Source organism: Embiotoca jacksoni, unplaced genomic scaffold (assembly GCF_022577435.1).
Source record: "Embiotoca jacksoni isolate LCO1_2020_lvr unplaced genomic scaffold, fEmbJac1.0.p SCAF_26, whole genome shotgun sequence".
Classification (NCBI taxonomy): Eukaryota; Metazoa; Chordata; class Actinopteri; family Embiotocidae; genus Embiotoca; species Embiotoca jacksoni.
The window spans coordinates 2,734,345-2,753,983 of NW_027185377.1; the positions used below are offsets into that span (position 1 = coordinate 2,734,345).

Sequence of the window (19,639 nt, forward strand, 5' to 3'; positions counted from 1 at the left end):
AGATGTGCGCCGTAAAATAAAACGTTAAAACAAACTAATAATTTCAAACATGTTGGCTTTTTTAAAAATTTTATTTTATTTTTTATTGTCATATGTATTGACACTCAAATTCTGATTTAATAGCTCAAGTTTAAGACATTTCATGATTTTGAATGAAATATTATTTAGAAGTCACTTTAGGACTTTATTAATCCCACAGTGGGGAAAATGTAGGTTTATTTATGTTCTATGTCTATTAATGTCAAATGTGTACAGATGAGGACTTGTTGAAGTCATTACCCCCCCCCCCCCCCCCCACCCGCCCCCCCTCAGGTGTATTTTATCAGTGTCATGTATTTGTCCATTGTTGCGGGTGCCAGAAATGATCTCACGGCTCTGTCATCCATAGTTCGCAGTTGGAGCAGAGCTCTAGGTTTACAGAGCTAACACGGTTATATCACCCGAGACCGCGAGCGTATGACATCGTCCGCCGTCAGCCGGCCGAACCCGTTTGATGCCGCTCATCGCCGGGGCGCCCCTTTGAAACATCGGGTGTCGCGTAACATCGGTATTCAAGGCGAACACTGTTGACCCCCTCGAGCCTCGGAGCTACTGTGGGCCTAAATTAGTATTTGGGCTTATCTTGGGATCTCGAACATGACACTGTTGATCTTTTGATTATTTTTTTTTTTTTGGGGGGGGGGGGGGGGACCGGAGCTTCGGCCACGTCAGTCATCTTTATCGCCTCCAGCGAAGGTCTCCTCTCACCTCGGCTACGTGAGGCGTCGAGGGCCTCCTTTTGTACGCAGGCGTGAAGCGCTGCGTCTGTTTTAATTAAAGAAAAGAGACCAGCTCTCACTAAAGTGAAAAGGACGTCTGGAGAACTATGATACACACTTGGCCTTATCTGTTGTACCGTTATGTTGTCGGGTGAATGTGGGAGCTACTTTAATTTTAGCTTGGCTCGTGGCTTTAGCGATAGCTACGATTGGTACGTGAAGGGTTGGTCGAGTCGCAACGTTTCTGTCCAGCATGAAATATTTGAGCAGTTATTGGCATTGAAGTTTACATCGAAATTCATGGTCTCCAAAAGATGAATCCTATTGACTTGGATGGTCTACTTCTACTCTGGTGGCATCATAACGTTGACGTTTGTTTGACGTGTGTCTTGACAAGCGTTGGATGGATGTTTTTGCGGATTTGCTACAAACATTCATGCTCCCCTGAGGATGAACTGTAACAAAACGTTTTCAACGTAGCACCATTATCAGCTGCATATTTGTATTTTTCCAATATTTGGTTGATACCAAATGTTACCGCAAGCTGTGCTCTACTCAATGTTTATTGGTTATTAGATATAATTAGCATCATATTAGTATATATGCTAATATTATAGTAACATAATAGCTTAATAAGTTGGTGATGCAGGTAATTATGATATCTGCTGAAGAGAAGCATTGAGAGCATGCTGGTGTTTACCATTTAACTCAAAAGCACTGCTGTGGGGATGTTTTGGACTATAGTAGTAAAAACATAGAAGATGGAGTCATTTAGCCAACAAATGAATTTATACAAGAGATTAATGATCACATCTGCAGTTCCACTACACCATCTTAAGTAATACTCTCTGCATCATTGTGAGCTTGCTTGTCTGTAGTTTCCCACCAACATGCGGCGTAAAGTGTTGAACAACATGCTTCTTCCTCACTACGTCTGTGCACATACCAAATTTGCGTAACAGAACGCTTGCTTGTGGTTATATCATGCGGCTTTGCCTATGAAAGAAATCATCATCTGAGATCCTTTTTTTTTTATCTTATTACAGACACCAAGATTATTATCAGACAAATTCTGTCATTTAAAAGATGAAAAATAATCACAGCGTACAGTAAATAAATTAAATACGTTACGATATTACCACGACATTATTTTTTTCAAAAGCTGGTTAATTTCAATAAATAGTATAGTATGAGCTTTTGTTATGAAGTAAATGCACTTTTAAAAATTAAAACCACATTTTTTTTTTATATAACCCTGTTTAATTACATTATCTATATGTCCTGCTTTATAAATGTTTTAATTTTTACCGTTATTAAATTGTGACAACCCCCCCCCCCCCCCCCCCCCCGAAGTGCCAATCGTGCTCGTTTCCGTTAGCCCCTCCTCCGCTCTGACGTCAGGGGGGGGCGGGGCGTCGTCCACGTTCTTTCAACGCACGAAGCCGTGGTAGGCCGGCGTCGAGCCACGTGACACGAAGCGACCAATCGCGGGGGCACGCGAAGAGCAGAAAAACTCGGGCGAAAGTGTGCGGCCGTGAAACCGAATAGCGATGACGCGACACCGTGGACTCTGCCGTGTTGTCACCCAGCTGTTGGCGAGAAGACGAAGGAAAAAGTGGACGTGCGTCGGCGGATTGCGTCTCCGCGAGCGCGACCGTTGCGCTTTACAAACCACGTCTGGAGTTGAAAGATGGTTCCGGATGACTGATGGAAGCGCCGGAGTCCCGCCAGTCTCCCAGTGATAGTATCAGTTACATAACTGAAGGCATCGATAACACAACAACAACAACAACAACAACAACAACTGTGATAACGGACTCTAGTGCCCAGACAGGTCGGAGTTGAAGCCGTTTTTCTCCGCAGTGAGTGTAATGATTTATTTTCTCCGTTATAACAGACCTGTATTAGCCTGCTCTGAACTCCAGCTGTGTTAGGTAGTCCACTTCAAGCTCCTTTGTTATTGATAATTTAGCTTTCAGTCAGATTTTTTTTTTTTTGGGGGGGGGGGTCTGACAACTTGGGAAACAGCCTGCTGGAAGGACCAGGCTCTTACCACACTGTTTACTCAATCAGTGGCTGTTGACCAGGCAGATAGTGGGCTTGCTCAGCAGTTTTTTCTTCAAGCCAAATGTTACTTCTTAAAATGAGCCTTAGTTTAGCTCCGATGTGTGCCATGGCAGATAGAAAATGCTGGGTTGTGATTGGCTGCCAGGTGTCCCTTAAAATCATCATATTGTTTTAGCTTTTTATATTTGTGCAATTTGTGCCGAGTAAAACAGTAGCTCCTTCGGATATGCTTCGCCAGGTAGGACTGGGCCACATGGTTCAAATTTTGGTTTAAAAGTTTTGTGGAAGTAATATAATATTCACATACCTTTGGAGGTATGTGAACATGAGTTGTTGCAACAGCAGCTAGCAGCGGTCTTTAAAAAAAACCCACAGATAACATGATAGTTGATGTAAGATAATACCGAATTCTTTGCCCAGTCCTACATAGAAGTGATTGTCTGTGTTATACAACATAAGTTTGGGGCAAGCTCAGTGTTTTTTCATGTATAGTGAAGCTCATTAACATACGTCTGTAGAAAAGACAAGACGACCCACGTGATCTTTTACAGATGCAGTTTGCAAAAATAACAACAACAAAAATAACCCGAGGCGTAAACTTCTCTGCGTTTACGTTTCAGGAGTTTGGTTTCGCACCGAGATCACTGAGCGCTCGAACTTCTAAACCAGCTGGCGGAGCGGCTCGGAAGTTGTCACGGCGCCGCCGCCATGAACGTGGGCACGGCGCACAGCGAGGTGAACCCCAACACCCGAGTGATGAACAGCCGGGGGATGTGGCTGTCGTACATCCTGGGCATCGGCCTCCTGCACGTCATCCTGCTCAGCATCCCCTTCGCCAGCGTGCCCGTGGTCTGGACCCTCACCAACCTCATTCACAATCTGGTCAGTGGAACCTGCTGCTTCATGTCCAGAGTTGAAGTATTCCTCAGTCTTGCATCATAAACGGAAGAGCGTCCGTCCAGCTCGTTCGTTGATTTCGAGCCTGAACTTGACGTGATCGGGTCGAGTCCCGACGGTTCACGTCGTGAATTACGAACTCTAAATATTCAAAGTATTTGCAAAAGTGAAATATGCAAGAAAGTTTGACTACGCAGCACGTTAAAATGAGGCTGCAGTGATGGAGGACGTCTTGTGTTTAACTGCCCGTTGCTTCGACACCTCTACTCTCGTTCCTGGATGTGCTCATAATTTGCATATAGAGCACGGAAGCGAGATCTGACCACAAGCGTGGCATTATGTTGCTTATATGTTACAACAGCGCTCCTCTTGTCGACTCTCGACTGTGTATTTTGTTTACTGCAGTGCATGTACCTCCTACTTCACACGGTGAAGGGGACCCCCTTCGAGACCCCCGATCAGGGCAAAGCTCGCCTCCTGACGCACTGGGAGCAGATGGACTACGGCGTGCAGTTCACCGCTTCACGCAAGTTCCTCACCATCACACCCATTGTCCTGTAAGTGGCCCTCTAAAAAGCGACGCTCCGCCTTCAGCCGCGTATATGAACTCAAGTAACTCACGGAAGCTCGTAGTAAAATACAGGACTTCATATTTGTGCCTTTTAGTTCGGACTGAACTTTTCATTATGAAATGCACTTCTCTTGTGTTGTCCTCACAGAGAGTGCGGATTGATTAGCATCCCCCTGCTGCTCCCTTATTAGCCCAGCCCAACAAATTGTTCTGGGCCTCAGTGTTCAGCAGGAGCACCCCTCGCTGTTTCCTCGGCCTTTTCTGTGCTTATTAACCGCCGGAGTTCGGTTCACGGAGAAAGCTCTCCGGGTCCCTCGGGGTGGATTTGCCAGCTCGGCCCGAACATTGTAGTGAAAGCAGTTCTGCAGGTGCACGCGTTGTTTTCACACTAATTTCAAAAGGACATGTTGTTTTTATGCAAAGCGGCGACAGCAGGAAGAATCAAGCAGTCAGTGTTTGGGCTCCAGATGGGGGAACTACACATCTGCAAAAGTACTCGAAGAGCCTTTTCTTTTTTTTTTCTTTTTTTAAACATGCCCTTACTTGCTCAGCAGAGAACAGGATGTGCAGTTCCTCATTCTCAGCTCACAAAAAAAAAAATCCCTTGTGGTGTGTGGAGTCCCACCCAAAAGTGCTGCTTATATCAAAGCAGGGTAGTTTCTAATTGACTCCACTTTTCCACCGTGATAACCCACATTTCTTCATGTGGCCAGCACACCGTCAGGCTTTATATAGGAAGTCCTGTGAACTTACTTTAGATGCATTTGAATGTTGATCACGTGTCACTCTGGCCGTCTGTCGAGGGAGTCGCTGTGATAGAAATGTAAATTGGCTTTGCAGCACATCACAGTTCATCTGATAACGATGACGTCGTTTCACACGTTTGAGTGTCGACACAGTTTTTCGAGTTGGAAAAACATGTTGTGATTATCTGAAGAAAACTAAGTGAAAGGTTTTTGCATTTTTTTTTGTCCTTCTACTAAAGCGTTTGTTGTGCTTGTAAACAAAACGACTTTCAATGGTGACAGATGTGAAATTTAATGAGCAACTCGCTTTCCACCTCTGTAATCCTTACTTCTCTTATTCATCTTTCCCCCCCCTCCCCCCCCTCCCCCTCAATTCAGGTATATATTAACCAGCTTCTACACTAAATACGACCGGGTCCATTTTGTGGTGAACACCGTCTCCCTGCTCACCGTGCTCATCCCCAAGCTGCCGCAGCTGCACGGCGTGAGGATCTTCGGGATTAACAAGTACTGACGAGGCGGAAGAGGACACCTCCTTCCCTGAAGTCCCCGCGGACTGCTGAGAGCACGCAGAGTATCAGGCCTCTTCATTTTTTTAATTTTTTTTTTAAATTTTTTGGAGGGGTGGGGGGGGGGGAGGGTCCCCACGAGGGTCCGGAGCCCTTTTGGCGGCGGGCTCTGCGGAGCGGCGTGGCGCTCTGAACGAAGCCTACCGAGGATAACCGCCACGGTACCGCACCACCGCAGAGAGACACACACGAAACACTAAAGAGAGAGCACAAAGGGGAACGTGTTCTGTCGTGATTACTCATCGCCTGGCTTCTTTCGAGTCGCAGGTTTGCCAGGAACACTTAGAAAGCGTTTATTTTTTTTTAGAGTTGGATTATCGTGTCCGTAGAAGTGAGAGTTTTGTGGATGTGACGCGTTCTCGGAGGGAAGTCGACACTGTAAAACCTTACTGGCACACCGAGGCAGCAATCAAGAGTTATTTTGTGTGCAATGATACACTGCTGTATTTATTCAGCTCCACTCTCACGTGTAGCTTTCCTCTTTTCTTCGAGGTTTCTGGGCCTTCGGAGGACAGCAGCAATACTATTAATGAAACGGTGAGAGACCTGGGAGCTGCTGCAGAGGCGAGACACCAGAAACCACAAGGGGTTTATTTTTAGCCCCTCGCTGCTCCGCTCAGGGCCAGAGATTGGGAAGTTAAGCAACTCTTATTTTTGTCTGACCGTTTCCATATTTGGACACCTCTCGTCCCAGTTTGAGTCTGTCTGCAGAACCGTCTGGCCAATGAACAGAATGTATGAACAAAGAGCACTCGAGTCCAACCAAAAGTCCTGCAGTACTTCTGTCCCGGCACTAACTATGAGGACAGATACTTGCGACTACTCAGGACCCATTAGCATGAGCTGGTCATCTGTAGGCAGATCACATATGGACTTACCAGTTTAATAGGTACGCTTGTGAAATCAAATACGTTAGCCACGCAGTTAGTCTTGAAATGCTAATAATTTCTTTTATCATGTTCACCTACATTCACACAAAAGAAGGAAGCAGAATATTAGAAAATTCCTCCCAATAATGTAACGAAGAAAACATTCACCCACGATATAGAAAGAAAATAACATTATTTTAAGCAGCATTGTTTGCATTATTTATGCCAGCTGGGGCCACCTGACATTTCTTTAAACAGAACTGATTTATTACCTAATTTAGCTTTCAAATGTTTCGAGCCACCCGAAGTTCAGTTTTCATTTGACTTTGTGTTGGTTTGCTCCAACTCTTTAAAACACATCAGTCCCTTCAGTTATTCCAGCTACACTTTCTTTTTCTGCTTTTAGCTGACTTTGGTGCTGAGCAGGTAGTATATAATATAATATAATATAATATAATATAATATATAATATAATAAAATAACATAGCTGCCTACCGGTGCTGCAAACAAGACTAATGAGAACAGTTTGTGGACTGGAAAGCCAAAACAATTAGCTGAAAGATACGAAAAACTCCATATAGCTGAGAGGAACTTCAACATGGGATTATGATCTTATCATTAAGAACAACCTCCACTCACATTCAACAGTCATTTGATCCCTTGGGAATGTGAAAAATATTGATCAGTGCAGCTTTAAGGTTCGATATTTTTACCAAAACGAAGCGAGAGATGTTGGTCTGCTCACCCACGACTAAACGAAGATCCAATCTCAGATCTATCAAGAACATAAAGGGCTTCTTCGTTATTACAGTGAGAACATTGTGAAAGTATCAATAATAAGGTCACAATTCATTGGAAAAAAAAAAAAAGACAGCGACCAATTAGTCTTTTAAAGTTTAACATATTTCCAGTCTAATGCATGCGTAGGATTTTTTTATTTTTATTTTTTTAATAGCTCTCGGCGATGGAAGTCTGACGTGTCGGTGAAAAATGTCGCTAAGACACACCTCGTCTTGAATAGCGAACATCCGTGAGTAATAATATGAAATAGGAGGGTGTGAATCACCGGCTGAACGGTGGTTTGATTCAACCCAGTGTGTTGTGTGTTTTGTTTTTTTTTGGTTGACTTGAAACCACAATTTACTTTCGTAATGATTAGTCAAAACTACTATAAAGAAATAAGAAAGAACTACAACATAACTGCAGAAGGATGTTTTTGACATTATGCTGCAATAAGAGGCAGACGAGTTTTCCTTCCTTCTCGCTCTATCATATGAATTACCGCTGAATTCCACTTTAATAATGTATTGAATTGGCAAAATTGAAAACAAATCCTGAAATGTAAAATATGATCTGCAGCAGCTTTCGTTTTTTGTTTTTTTTCACCGTGACATATTTAAAATGATCATTTCCATAAAGGGCTTCATTCAAAGATACGCTAACGATTTTCAGAGCACAATGCAACCGTACGTTTTTTCTTCATGTTTTTTCTTTTCTTTTCTTCGTCTTGGACCGTTTGAGAAAAGTTGAACTGAATGTCGACTAAATGTGAAGAAGCGTTGCTCATCGAGTGTACCTGTTTCGTTTTCTTTTTGTTTTTTTTTGAAGGACATGTCTAAGCCATCTTCTGAGAGCGCTCGGCCACCAAATACAGTATTTTTGTGAGTTTGTCGGTGTTCGATTGAACCGGACGAGACGGCGGCGACGTGAAGAACACGTGAACTCTTTTTTTTTTTTTTTTACATTGTTGGATATTTGGTACGACGTGATGTAAAAATTCTGCTTTAATTAACTGCTGTCTGCACATTTCAGGATGGTAAAGAAGGTCGAGCATTAAATCCTGAAAATAGATTTGAGGTGTGGGGATGAGTCGCCGTATTTAGGACACCGTTCACGGCGTGAGGACGTGTTTGGACCTGGAAGAGATTTCAGTTCAGAGGTTTTGATTACTTTTACTTTACGTCTCGCAGTAGTCTGCTCGTATAGAGGCAAAGTTTTAGTACTTCGAGTACTGTGCCGTTTGCACAACAGTGATAATGAAGCGATGTACAATAAAAAGTAGAAGAGTCCTCTTTCAACGCTTGTCCGGTGATTTTTCTCCACGACAGCAGTCAGAGATGCTTCATGGACATTGAATTGTTTGTTCTTTGCAGACGTGTCGGTCCATACGTCACAAAAATAACATATTATCTCATACAAATACACACAACTGGTCTCCCACTGTTTCAGGGAATTTTTAAAACTCTTTTGGGAATTTCTGTTGGGGGCCAATTTTGTTTGCACGTTTAACGTTTCGGCTCGTTTTTGTTTGTTTTGTTTTACAGAAATGTGTCTGAATTGGAGCTTTTTAGTCGGCGAGTTTGACATACGACTCAAACCACCGCTGTCAAACCTCCCTGACGGCAAACCGCTGCTTCAGTTCAACAATTTAATCCTCGGGTCTTTATTTCAACATCGTAAGCTGATCCAGGTGCCGTACAGTGCTTGCGCTGTCAGACAACACCGGAGGCTTTTTAAACATTGATTAAGTGAAAGCGTAAGAGGGACTTCAACGAGGGGTCTCACAGGGTGGATTCATCGTTGAGCAACCTCTTAATTTAAAAAAAAAGACGATCAATATTCAATCTAAGAAAGTAAATTAATAGGAATAAGTTAACCGATATATTGTGTTATTAAATGTCTTTCTGTCTGTTGTCGACGTCCCAGTTCTACTTCACACACTGACAGTATGTTCACGAGTGTTTGCTGCTTTTATGCAGTGTTTTTATGTTATACATACTATAATATGAATCTTGTTCATCCAGCGGTGTTGACTAATTCATCCCTTTCATCACTATTATATGTCTTCCATTAAGGCCATCCATTTCAATATTCATGCCTCGCATAAAAAGAAAGAAGAAAGAAATCTGCAGCACGCCGGGTGTCGATGTTGTTGTCGTTTATTTCACTTTGAGGCAGAGGATTCGAAATGGATTGAATGTGGACGATAACTTCTACAGACACGAGAGGTATATTATCACCACTGAAGTCTGACATCCCTTTATTTACAATGCGATGCAATAAATTGGACCCATATTTGATCAGATTCAGTAAATGAATAGATTTTGAGCCTGATTATAGCCTTCCCTTTGAGGACGCTCAGCTCAGTCTTTCAACATTTAATTCTTCTTTTTAAGTGATGGGAGCTTCTACAGACCAACGCCTGGGGCTCTTCTCCATGTGAACGTGTGATGGAGACTCGTGGTCCAATTAGTTTCACCACGTCCTGCGCTGTGTGATTAAAATTGGAGGCATATGCTGCGCGGTGATGTGTTTGTAATACAGATGTACCGTTCGTTGCTTTCGGTGAAAGTTAACGGTGTGAGTGTTTTGGAGTTAGTTACATTAGAGCTGTTAATAAGAATTATGTTAAACACCTGGGAAAAAAAAAAATAATAAAAAAATACGACATTCCTCCAGCAGAGGGCAGCAGATTTCCGTCACTGACCTTAATCCGAAGCGACATTCAGCCCCTATAAATAGAAACGCCGCCGGGGAGAGATTATTGGTCTTTTTTTTCTCCGGTCTTTTGGTCCAGAGGTTTTTCCCCTCTCCTCTCTGCTCATTTACCCAAACATGCACATGCTGATTTAATGACTCGTGGAAATGTGACGATTTCTCCTCCTTTGCTTTCCTTACATTTTTCTGTGACGGTAAAACACGTGACCTATAGAAGTAGAACATTTGCCGAGTCACGTGACTGTGTGAAACGTGAAATCCGAAAAAAAAAAAAAAAAAAAAGTCTCGCAACAGGCAGGAAATGCTCTTTCCTCTGAGACTAATAATATCGAGTGTGTTTCATGCAGGAATGTGCAGTACAAGTGTTGGCGTTGTATATTCATCTCTGCAAGATGCAGGAGCAAAAGATTAAAAAAACAAACATCTTTTTTTAAAAAATTTTTGTTTGTGACTTTAACATTTGCTGCACGGTCTGACACGAACACGGTACTCTGCAGATCCTCGGCGTCCACACTCATTTCTAGCCTTTTTGTCCGGTGCCGGCGACCCACAAGCATGTAATTCCAGCTGATAAATGATATCTCGTCAAAACGCGCACAGAGAGGCTCGTATATTAATAATCCGTTTGACCTTGCGCTGCAGCGACACGGTGTGTTTTCTGCTAAATGCTGCATGTCACATACTGGACACCTCCAGCAGGGTTTGCTCTTAACATTGCAGCTGCATTATTCACAGTTTGCATTCGCGGCCGAGCCTCTGACACAATTTCTGTGTGGGTCAATGTTAATGTGTCATTTGTACCTCGCTGACTGATTGGTTCCTCCTGTCTCAACCCCATTACCTACAGCATGCATCAATGTCTTCCGTTAACTGACTATACTTTGTTCAAACAACTCAAAATCAGAATTTTTTTTTTTATTTAAATTTTTTTTTTTTTTTATGATGAGTTAGATTTGATGGAATTGATGACTTTGACAGTCAAAACTAAACACGGAGAAGCAGCGTTCATCTTTCATGCTTCACACGTCTGGAACAAACTCAGTAAACTGCAGGTCTCTGACTTCTATTAAATCAAGGCTGAAGCCTTTTCTGTTTTCTACAGCCTTTCATATTAAACCCAATAATAACTCACTTCTTACACTAAGATGGAATTTTTACGCTTGTATTTTTTGGGGGGTTTATTTTCTATTTAACTTTTCTCTTAAATCTTTTTTCTTACTTTTTAATTTGGTCTTTTATGTTTTAAAGTAAAGCACTTGTAATTAACTTATTGAGATGTGCTTTACATATGAACTGGCCTTTTCCTTCCATTTTTGTAGTTGTACTTTTACTTATGATTTGAGTACTTCTTCCACCGCTGGTCCCACAGCCGTCATCACAGTTGTGTGTATCACAGTACTGAGAGCAGGGAGAATCTAAAGTACTCATTATTTTAGTCCTGATGCCTGTTTTATTTCTTCTGCTGCAGAAACTAAAGAAGAAGAAAAAAAAACGATTGGGAAAAAAAAAAATCAATAACACAAGAGCCTTAATTCTGATTGCATATCCAACTGTCTTTTATCTCGACTCGACAACAAAGTCACATGGCTGCCGCACGACCAACAGCATTCCTTCAGTATGGATGGCAACCCCCCCCCCCCACGCCCACCCCCTGCCCCAAAAGCAACGCAGCACCCCCCCATGAAGCCCTTAGCAACCGAGGGAGCACGTGGCAGTGCCATCTACTCAAATGGAGCATTTGAAATATGCATGCTCCATGTTGTGTGGGCTTGGTTTTCCGTGTGGATGTGACAGCGTTGGGGGGGAGGGGGGGGTGATGAAACATAAGACATCCTGAATTCATTTCTTCCACCTGCCCTGCTGTGACACCAACAGGAGTTCGGCCAGATGTGTCGATCAAAAGTGTCACCGGCTACACGGAGGAGGGGAAGAGGGGACGTGTTGCCACCGTGTTGAAGCGGTGAGCTATAAATAGAATCAAACAAGAATTGGATCAATTAATTATGAGCTCTGGGTCCCCCCGCAGGGTCTTTGAACTAACCGAGGAAGCCGAGAGCAGGACTGGCGACAGGAGAGAGTCCCCTTGAAGCTGCTGCGATGCCAGTGAAACGCACCGTGGGGCTTCCAGAGCGCGTCTCCACACTTTCTTAAGGTCAGTCTGCAGCTCGACGACCGTTCTGTCACACGGAGTCAAATCAGGCGCTGCGTAAATATGGTAAAAAGTTGAAATAGCTGTGGTGTGAAGCAGAACAGTACATTACTGTATGTTGATTATGTGTTTGTCCCTGGCAGCGTGGTATGAATTTATATTTATATTTATATATATATATTTATATATATACACGTCAGGCTTCTCTCGGCACAACCCCAAAACCTAAATAGGGATATGAAATCAACATTTCTTTTTCTGTGGCTGAAGTCATCATTGCGTGGAACATTGTCCATTTTTCCAATGCACAAAACAAAATCAAGGCTTTTATTCTACTTGCAAAGAAATTGTTCATTAGTTTGTGGAGTTTTCAGAAAAGCAAGCAGGTTTTATTTCAGAAATGAAAAAGGGATAAAGGATTCTTCAATTTAAACAACAACAACAACAACAAAAAAACTCATACCGGTAGATAGAAGCGGCAACAAACGGAGACGTCACCCGTTGGTTTGTGGACGGCCGTTATGAAGCCTCAAGATCGGATTTTGTCCGTTGACATCTTTGCTAGTTTGAAGTGGTTGGGAGCAGGAAGTGACCATATTTGGACGAGCTGGGGGGAGGAGCAACGGTGGATCCGCCGGTACTACATCCCGCCCACCGGTAGCCGTAACCTGTCTGCACCACAGGCCTGTCAATCAAACAGACACGCTCCCATTAACGATGGGATTATTTTCAGATGGACCGCCGGAAAACTAATAAGAAGTAACTTTAACACCGAGATAACTCATGGCTTCCCATTTTATGAGAGAAGTTGAATGGGAGTCTATGGAGCACAAACTCATGTGGGCCAAAGGTTCAACATCTGGAAGTTATGAATTTAAAATCACAGGAAAACCTTTCAGCCCAGTGGATCAAATAAAGATGTCATTGTTTAAAGACTTTCAAAAATCTGTTTAAAATATTGTGGTTGTCTTCGTTACAATAAATATGGCTCTTTAAATTAGACACAGTCTTGATGTTTTATATTTATTATTTATGAAGAAGGTTTTTTGTTTAGCCCTTTCCTGAGTCCAGGCCATGTTAAGTGAGTAATTCCTGTATTTTACAATGGATCTATAGTTATATACAGTACCGATAAATGTGATATAAATGCCAATAAATGTATGTGCATGATAATTAATTGTAGGGCTTATTGTGCTTCGACCGGTACATTAGTAAAAGAAAAAGTATTAAACTGCATTATAAAGCTCTTATGAAGTCTTGGTGGATCCTGCAGAAACTCTGGAGGATGTACATAACTCGATTTCTGTATGTTCCGTATGAACATCATATCCTGAATGTGATGAAACACAGGATAAGCCTCACAAACGGGACGCTCGTATCCATGGCAACGCACTCAGCGATGTCACCGACTCTCGGCTGCTGGAGGTAATTTGTCCTCGAGTGTCTCAGTAGGGAAAGAAATGAGAACGATACGAGTACGAAACTGTTCCGGCGCGGACAGAAAAAAAAACAAAACACTTTAGTGCTTTTAAAGAGGAGACGGTCCAACGAGTGACACCTTCCAATGATCGATAGCTGCTGAGAAGCAGGCGCCTGCCCGGGGGGGGGGGGGGCAACTCATAAAGCCTCGCCCAGATCTATCACGGGAAGGTATGAATATTCATAAACTGTTCTTGTTGTACATTATTAACACGCTCATCCCCCCCCCCTCCCCTCCCCTCCCCACCCCACCAAATAATAAGATTTACGATTCCTCCGTGACACCCAGAGTTTCAAAGCAGCGGTGTGAAATTTGCCGGTCACTATGGTAGTGCCGTTATAAATTGAGAAGACGCTCCAGAAATGCTGTCATAAATAAAACACACGCTGGCTTTAGAGACAGGCCTAATTAGCTTTCACTTCGCCGCAATTTAGCACTGCACGGCTGGGTATTAAGCCATGACTAAATCTGAACATTCTTAATTAATTACCTAGGGCTTACTGAGCATCTTGAGCTGGCTTTGTTATTTCTTTTTATACTTTTATTTTTGCCTCTTCAAGGACGGTCGGCCCTGTTGTTTTTCTGTGGGTGTGCTAGCTTCTGCGGGGGTCTCATTATCTCATTTTGCGTGAGTGCAGAGAGTAAAGAGAGAGGCAGGAGGAATACAATGAACTGAAAAGAAGATGCTGAGAGGAACAAGGGGGGGGGGGGGCGGCTCGAGCCAAGACCCGGAGGCGGAGACGTTTATAGCCGTCTTCTTCACATGTAAAGTGCATTCCTTTGGGTTTAGCAAAGATGAAGTGTGATGGCAACGGGAAACAACATAATTCTGCCTCCATGATGCAATCATTATTTCCTGAAGCCGCAATTTAGAGAAACGAAATATTCAGTCAGTCCACTGAAGTACATCGTGTCAGTGTCACGTTTTGCCTTCGCCGAGGCGTGAAAAGTATACGCACGCAGAATGAGGTCATATGACAAACACGGGACTTTCACCCAAAGTGCGTCATATTTACACCCATTTTTGTTGTCATAATAATAATAATAATAATAATGAACTTTATCTGTGTAACAACTTTCATACGAGAAAATGCAGCTCGAAGTGCCTTTAAAATAAGAGAACGACATGCAGTGTTTCACATAAATACAGATTTAAAGGAATATAAGAACGTGTTAAAATGTTATTCAAAAAAAATATAAGAAGCAAATAAAAAAATAAACACAGATAAAAATTCAACATTTTTGATGTCACGATTGGAGCTTTCCGAGCCGTTGTTCTGATTCTGGATGATCTCTTCTACAGAACTATGAAACAATATCTCTACTGCCAGGTGAAGGAGGTGAAATCACCCTGAAAATACCCGAGAGTTCACATTATAAAATGACTTATTTTAACCCAAATCCTGATCTTTTTCTAACACGAACCACTTTGTTTTATTTTTTTGTGCTCAAACGTGACACTGACACGCTGTCTTCTGTCGCTACCGCCGGGTGTATTACACGCTTTATTGTGACATCAGGTTGGAGTCGGTGCTTGCTGATCTGTAAGAACGCGGTGCCTCCGACTGACGGGAGAAAAACAAACCGTCAGCGTCAGTGAAGACAGCTTTACAATCTGCAAGCAACTGTTCATTAAACCCTCCCACAAACAGCGATTCACCGCACATACTGCAGCTTAGCAGCTCTGGCTGGCAGGTTGTTTGATGTCTTCACATGCCACATTGCAGAAGGTTCTGCAAGTCTCCAGCACAAACACACCACGAGCCCGTCGTTGCCTTGAAATACAAGGCCAGCTTGGTATTTCTTTTGTTGTTGTTGTTTTTATAAAATATCTTCAAATATTAGTTTTCCAGACAAAAGCAAATATTATATATTTTAGCCCCTTTAGAAATAAATCCCCGCAGAGAAACGTCTTCGAAACAATATTTAATTTCATGATGTCACTATTTCTGACTCGACTACGTACCGCTCACTGAAAATGCGAGTGTCATTCAAACGCTTAAGTTTTTACTCCAGCTGACACGCTCCACTCTCATCACGAGTCCCTTCATAATTCATAGCGGACCACAATTACATTATTCTGCCGCCATTATATGAGCAAAAAGAAGCTCTCCCACTGAAAGCCTCTCTCCAGGAAGAAAACGTATCACGTGTGCCGGGTTACATACGTGTCCCTCTCTCACTGACATGCCTTGTCTCCACCTGACCATAGTTTCTTTTTATCTGCTTAAGTGGTCCGGGTTGAGAGCAGAATCAAACGCACCGGGAGAAAAAACAAAAACCTTCTTACAAGTCATCTTTATTGTAGTGCCAGAACTTGAAGTCTTAACGATCCGATTGGACTCTGTGCGCAGACAAAAGAGACGGTTTTAAACTCGGCCCACTACGACGATGAACAGTAATTCACGATTAGCATTTCTGATCGTATAGAACTGCGTGCGTCTGCGTTTGAGCGCTTTAATGCTTGAAAGGCTTCAACCCTCGGAGCGTCACCACATCTTATCTCTGCGCTGAGCTTCGGCGTGCCAGCTGATGGGCGGGGTCTGCATTTTTCTAAAGAACAGACTGTGGCTTTGAATTTAAATTATTTAACCTTAATCCTTCTTAACAACGTGGCATCAGTCAGAGCGATTACTCTTCGTGTGCAAAGTTAACTTCCCCCTTTTTTGCATTCAGTGACAACAAACGTTTCACAAAGCTGCCTCTCCATTAGGTGGTCGTGATGAGTATTAATCATTTGATCTGTCATCTTTTTTTTTCTTGTAGCTGCTTAGGAATGCAAACATACCAGGAAAATGTCCATTTAAAGAGATTCGGCTAAAAAAAAAAAAAGTTAGGACTTCAAAGACTGGGCGATAAAACTAGACGAATCTGCACTTTGGACTTGAACTCTCCCCGAAGGTCGAAGTAAAAGTGACTCTACAGTCTCTTCTGGAGGTTTTTATGGCCACAAATAGAAAAGCGAAAACAGTTCAGGTGGAGCCCCGAACTGACCTTATTATCATTACAATCAATTCTGTCCGCTCGGTGGAAAAATAACTTCTCTTTGGCTTAGAAATAAAAGTATTTAAAACATTTTTTTACCTATACATGCAATTTGTAGGAGAATATTTACCCTCGACTGATTTCGACACTGCAGATTTGTGAATGTGTTCCAGTTGTGAGCGGCTCGATCCTCCGTTTCCTTCGCTTTGCGTTCAGCGTGCTGACATGCTGACAGGTGACATAGTGAACTCGCTGCACCGCGCATCAAGCTCAGTCGGGCGCTCAATTGAAAGTGTGTGAATTGGGTCCGCCTCGCCCACTCCATCTCTCCACATGCATCCTCTGTGGTTTATTTGCAATTTCACGACGAATCTGCCTCCATGAAAGCCCGATGTTGCTTCAAGAGGATATTTGCGGAGATGATCGCTGATTCAAGCCATTAATTAAGGAATTTAATCCTCGATAGGGTTGATAAAATCATGCCAACTTTCTGACTGACTCTGCAGGGATTTGACCTAAAAGTCATTTCTCACCTCCTTTCATTTTTCGTTTGGGACAGAACTAAAACAATATCTGGTAAAACATGTTTACATGATGTTCCCATTTTAGCAGGGCATCTCTTAAAACTGACATCTGGTGTCCAGACATTTATCCTGATGTCATGTACAGAGTACATCATTTTTACGTCTGCCCATTCCTAAAGCAAACTTTAACACCACGTTTCTCAAAGCAGCTCACAGCTCAGAGGACGGCACTCAAAGAGGTAGACGGGAGAGATGAAACCCGTGACCGTGATGTAACAGTTCATTAAACGAGATTAGAATTTGGCTCGGCCGCCGCCGAACCCTCCGGGCTTCGGAGGAGCCCCTCATGTTTCACACCTCGAGTCTAATTTACAACGACGAGCTCCTGTGTAATCGTATCTGAAAGAAATTGTCTCGAACATGTCCTCGAATGTGACGCACGTCAAATACAGCATGTGGTTATGACGTACAGCAAGTCCACCTCTGCATTTCACAAGTGGTCGGTGCCAAATTGGATCAACTTGTTAATCAACTGATCACCCACTTTAATCCTCCCACGGCGTAACGACCAATGACAGGCGGAACATCCCTCCCGCTGATCCAATCTAGCGCCGGCTAAACCCCATCGGTGAGCTGTCAGCAAACACACCTGCCGGTCGAGGGATTCAATAACCGGCGACCCCCTCGGTCGCTTCCTCAACCTCCCGGCTGACATTACCTTACGTGCACTCCAAAGCTGGCGAGATTTCAGGCCGGATTGAACGCTGCTTCGCTCTGATTGGTTGAATGATCGTGGTGGGAACCGACCGGTGTAGCTCGTGCTTACAAAGCAGGATTTGTGGTTAGCGAGATAACTTCGGGGTTTCAGGCAGGATTTTCGCTTCGTTCTTGCACCGAGACGCATCGCCATGGTAACCTGTATACTGCAGACCCAGCCTGCTGTGGAACAGGCGACGTTCACGGTCACAAATCAGAGCATATAAAAGCACTGCCTACTGGTCAATCAATTGTACGAGCTGAGCTCCCGAGACACTCTCAGAGGAAATCCATAATGTCTTGTACTTGTTGTGCTACTTGTGTATAAGATATAAAACCGTGTTGCAATATGTTTTATTTCTTCTTTGACAATTTTAGCCTGAATCTTTTATCCGTGTCAAACAGACTTAGAAGTAAACGCACCATGAGGATCTATCGAAGCAACACATTACTGTAGTGGAATACACAAATGTAAATGTTGTCAGATCCACTTGTGCTGTAATAATAATAATAATGTTTATTATTATTGCTCGTGCTGTAATGATAGGCTTTTAACTTACACATTCAAATGACGTCCTTTTGTTTCATCTGGCAGCTGCAGCTGTGATGCTCTGGAATATGTCTTTAATGTCTTTGTATTTGTTTATTTATAGCTCGTATAGCCAGTCCATGTTTGGTCAGATGCGGCATGCCCCCGCCCCTTTTATTGGGGAAACTGTGTGACTTAGCGACTTTATAACCACCTTCGCGTGACCGTTTAATGTGCTTACGTTTGTTAGGTTTAGTTAAGCCAGAAAACTCAAAAAATATCCTGGTTTTGCTGAACCTGCTTTGTCGTCCAGTGCTGTTTGGTTCATTTTGGTTCCGTGAGAAACTTAAAAGTCTAAAATACCTCCAGAAGCCATCAGTGAGCGCATCAGAAAAACTCCGGTCCACAAATGATAGTAACAGATGGTAAAAGCTGCTGCGGTCGTCTCGGGTTCTTTCACCCCGCCCACATGTTGGATATGAAATTGTTGGTGGATATGATGATAGAGATACCGTATCTAGGCCAGTTAGCGCTGTTGGCAGTGAGTTTAATGCTCACTCATTTATCTACTGTTAAGCACAGATGAATGAAAGCTGCTATCTGCTCTGTAATGTTTCAGGAAGTCATTAGTACCAATACGACACCGACTCCAACCTCGATTACGCCACACTTCATTTTCTCAGTTTTTATTTGTTCCCACGTTGCGAGCCATATACGCTACATTTTCCACAGTTAATGTTAATGAAACATTTCTCCTCTGGCTTTTAAAAAAAAAAAAAAAAAAAAAAAATTACAATTATGAATCTCTACAGTCTTGTTTATTCTGGATGTACTTTTCGCTGCATGCGTCTGACCTCTAAGTCGATGTTTCCCCTCCGGGAAGCTCACCCTGTACTTTGTGGATCATCAGAGCCGCAACTCATTATTTTAATAATTCATGGTTTATAGTGATGTAAATGATGAGCGATGTAAGTCACCCTGGATGAATCTGGTGCTGCTGATGAATAATGTAGACTGCAGCAGGATCCCAGGACACTGGACGCAGCCCTCCCTCCCTCCCTCCCTCCCTCCCTGCCACCATCTTTCACCCGTTCCTCCTTTTTTTTACTCCGACTTTATGTATCATCACGCTTCTTTTCCTCTTTGTCACCATTTTTATTTGCTCTCTGTCTCACTCTTCAACTATTCACTTCGTCTCTGTCTTCCTCTTCTCTTCTTAAGAAAGATCTTTCTTTCTCTCT

At 42.9% G+C, this 19,639-nt stretch overlaps 2 protein-coding genes across 3 annotated transcripts in view; both read left to right on the forward strand.

The window, feature by feature from the left end:
* The first annotated feature begins 2,276 nt into the window (after nt 1–2,276).
* ormdl3 (ORMDL sphingolipid biosynthesis regulator 3) lies at nt 2,277–9,935 on the forward strand. Of its 2 annotated transcripts, XR_011178814.1 has the most exons (5): nt 2,277–2,620; nt 3,446–3,707; nt 4,128–4,279; nt 5,418–9,485; nt 9,654–9,935. XR_011178814.1 is itself a non-coding variant. In XM_069160125.1 (4 exons), exons 2-4 carry the CDS (start codon nt 3,534–3,536, stop codon nt 5,551–5,553), a joined length of 462 nt encoding a protein of 153 aa, XP_069016226.1. In that variant the 5' UTR covers nt 2,277–2,620; nt 3,446–3,533; the 3' UTR covers nt 5,554–9,935. The 2 variants fall into 2 exon arrangements, 1 of the variants encoding a protein (XP_069016226.1); XM_069160125.1 differs by having other exon boundaries at nt 5,418–9,935.
* A 2,105-nt stretch (nt 9,936–12,040) lies between these two features.
* The window catches only part of LOC138204704 (thyroid hormone receptor alpha-B-like), a 150,496-nt gene continuing 142,897 nt past the window's right edge, over nt 12,041–19,639 (forward strand). Inside the window, 1 exon segment of the mRNA XM_069160130.1 lies at nt 12,041–12,127. The gene's annotated coding sequence lies outside the window, so the exon portion shown is untranslated.

Bases quoted from the DNA above. Each gene is read 5' to 3' on its own strand.
- ormdl3 (XM_069160125.1), top strand. From the start codon at position 3,534: ATGAACGTGGGCACGGCGCACAGCGAGGTGAACCCCAACACCCGAGTG. The intron at 3,708-4,127 runs GTCAGTGGAACC...TGTTTACTGCAG, and splicing joins CCAACCTCATTCACAATCTG to TGCATGTACCTCCTACTTCA. The intron at 4,280-5,417 runs GTAAGTGGCCCT...CCCTCAATTCAG, and splicing joins ACCATCACACCCATTGTCCT to GTATATATTAACCAGCTTCT.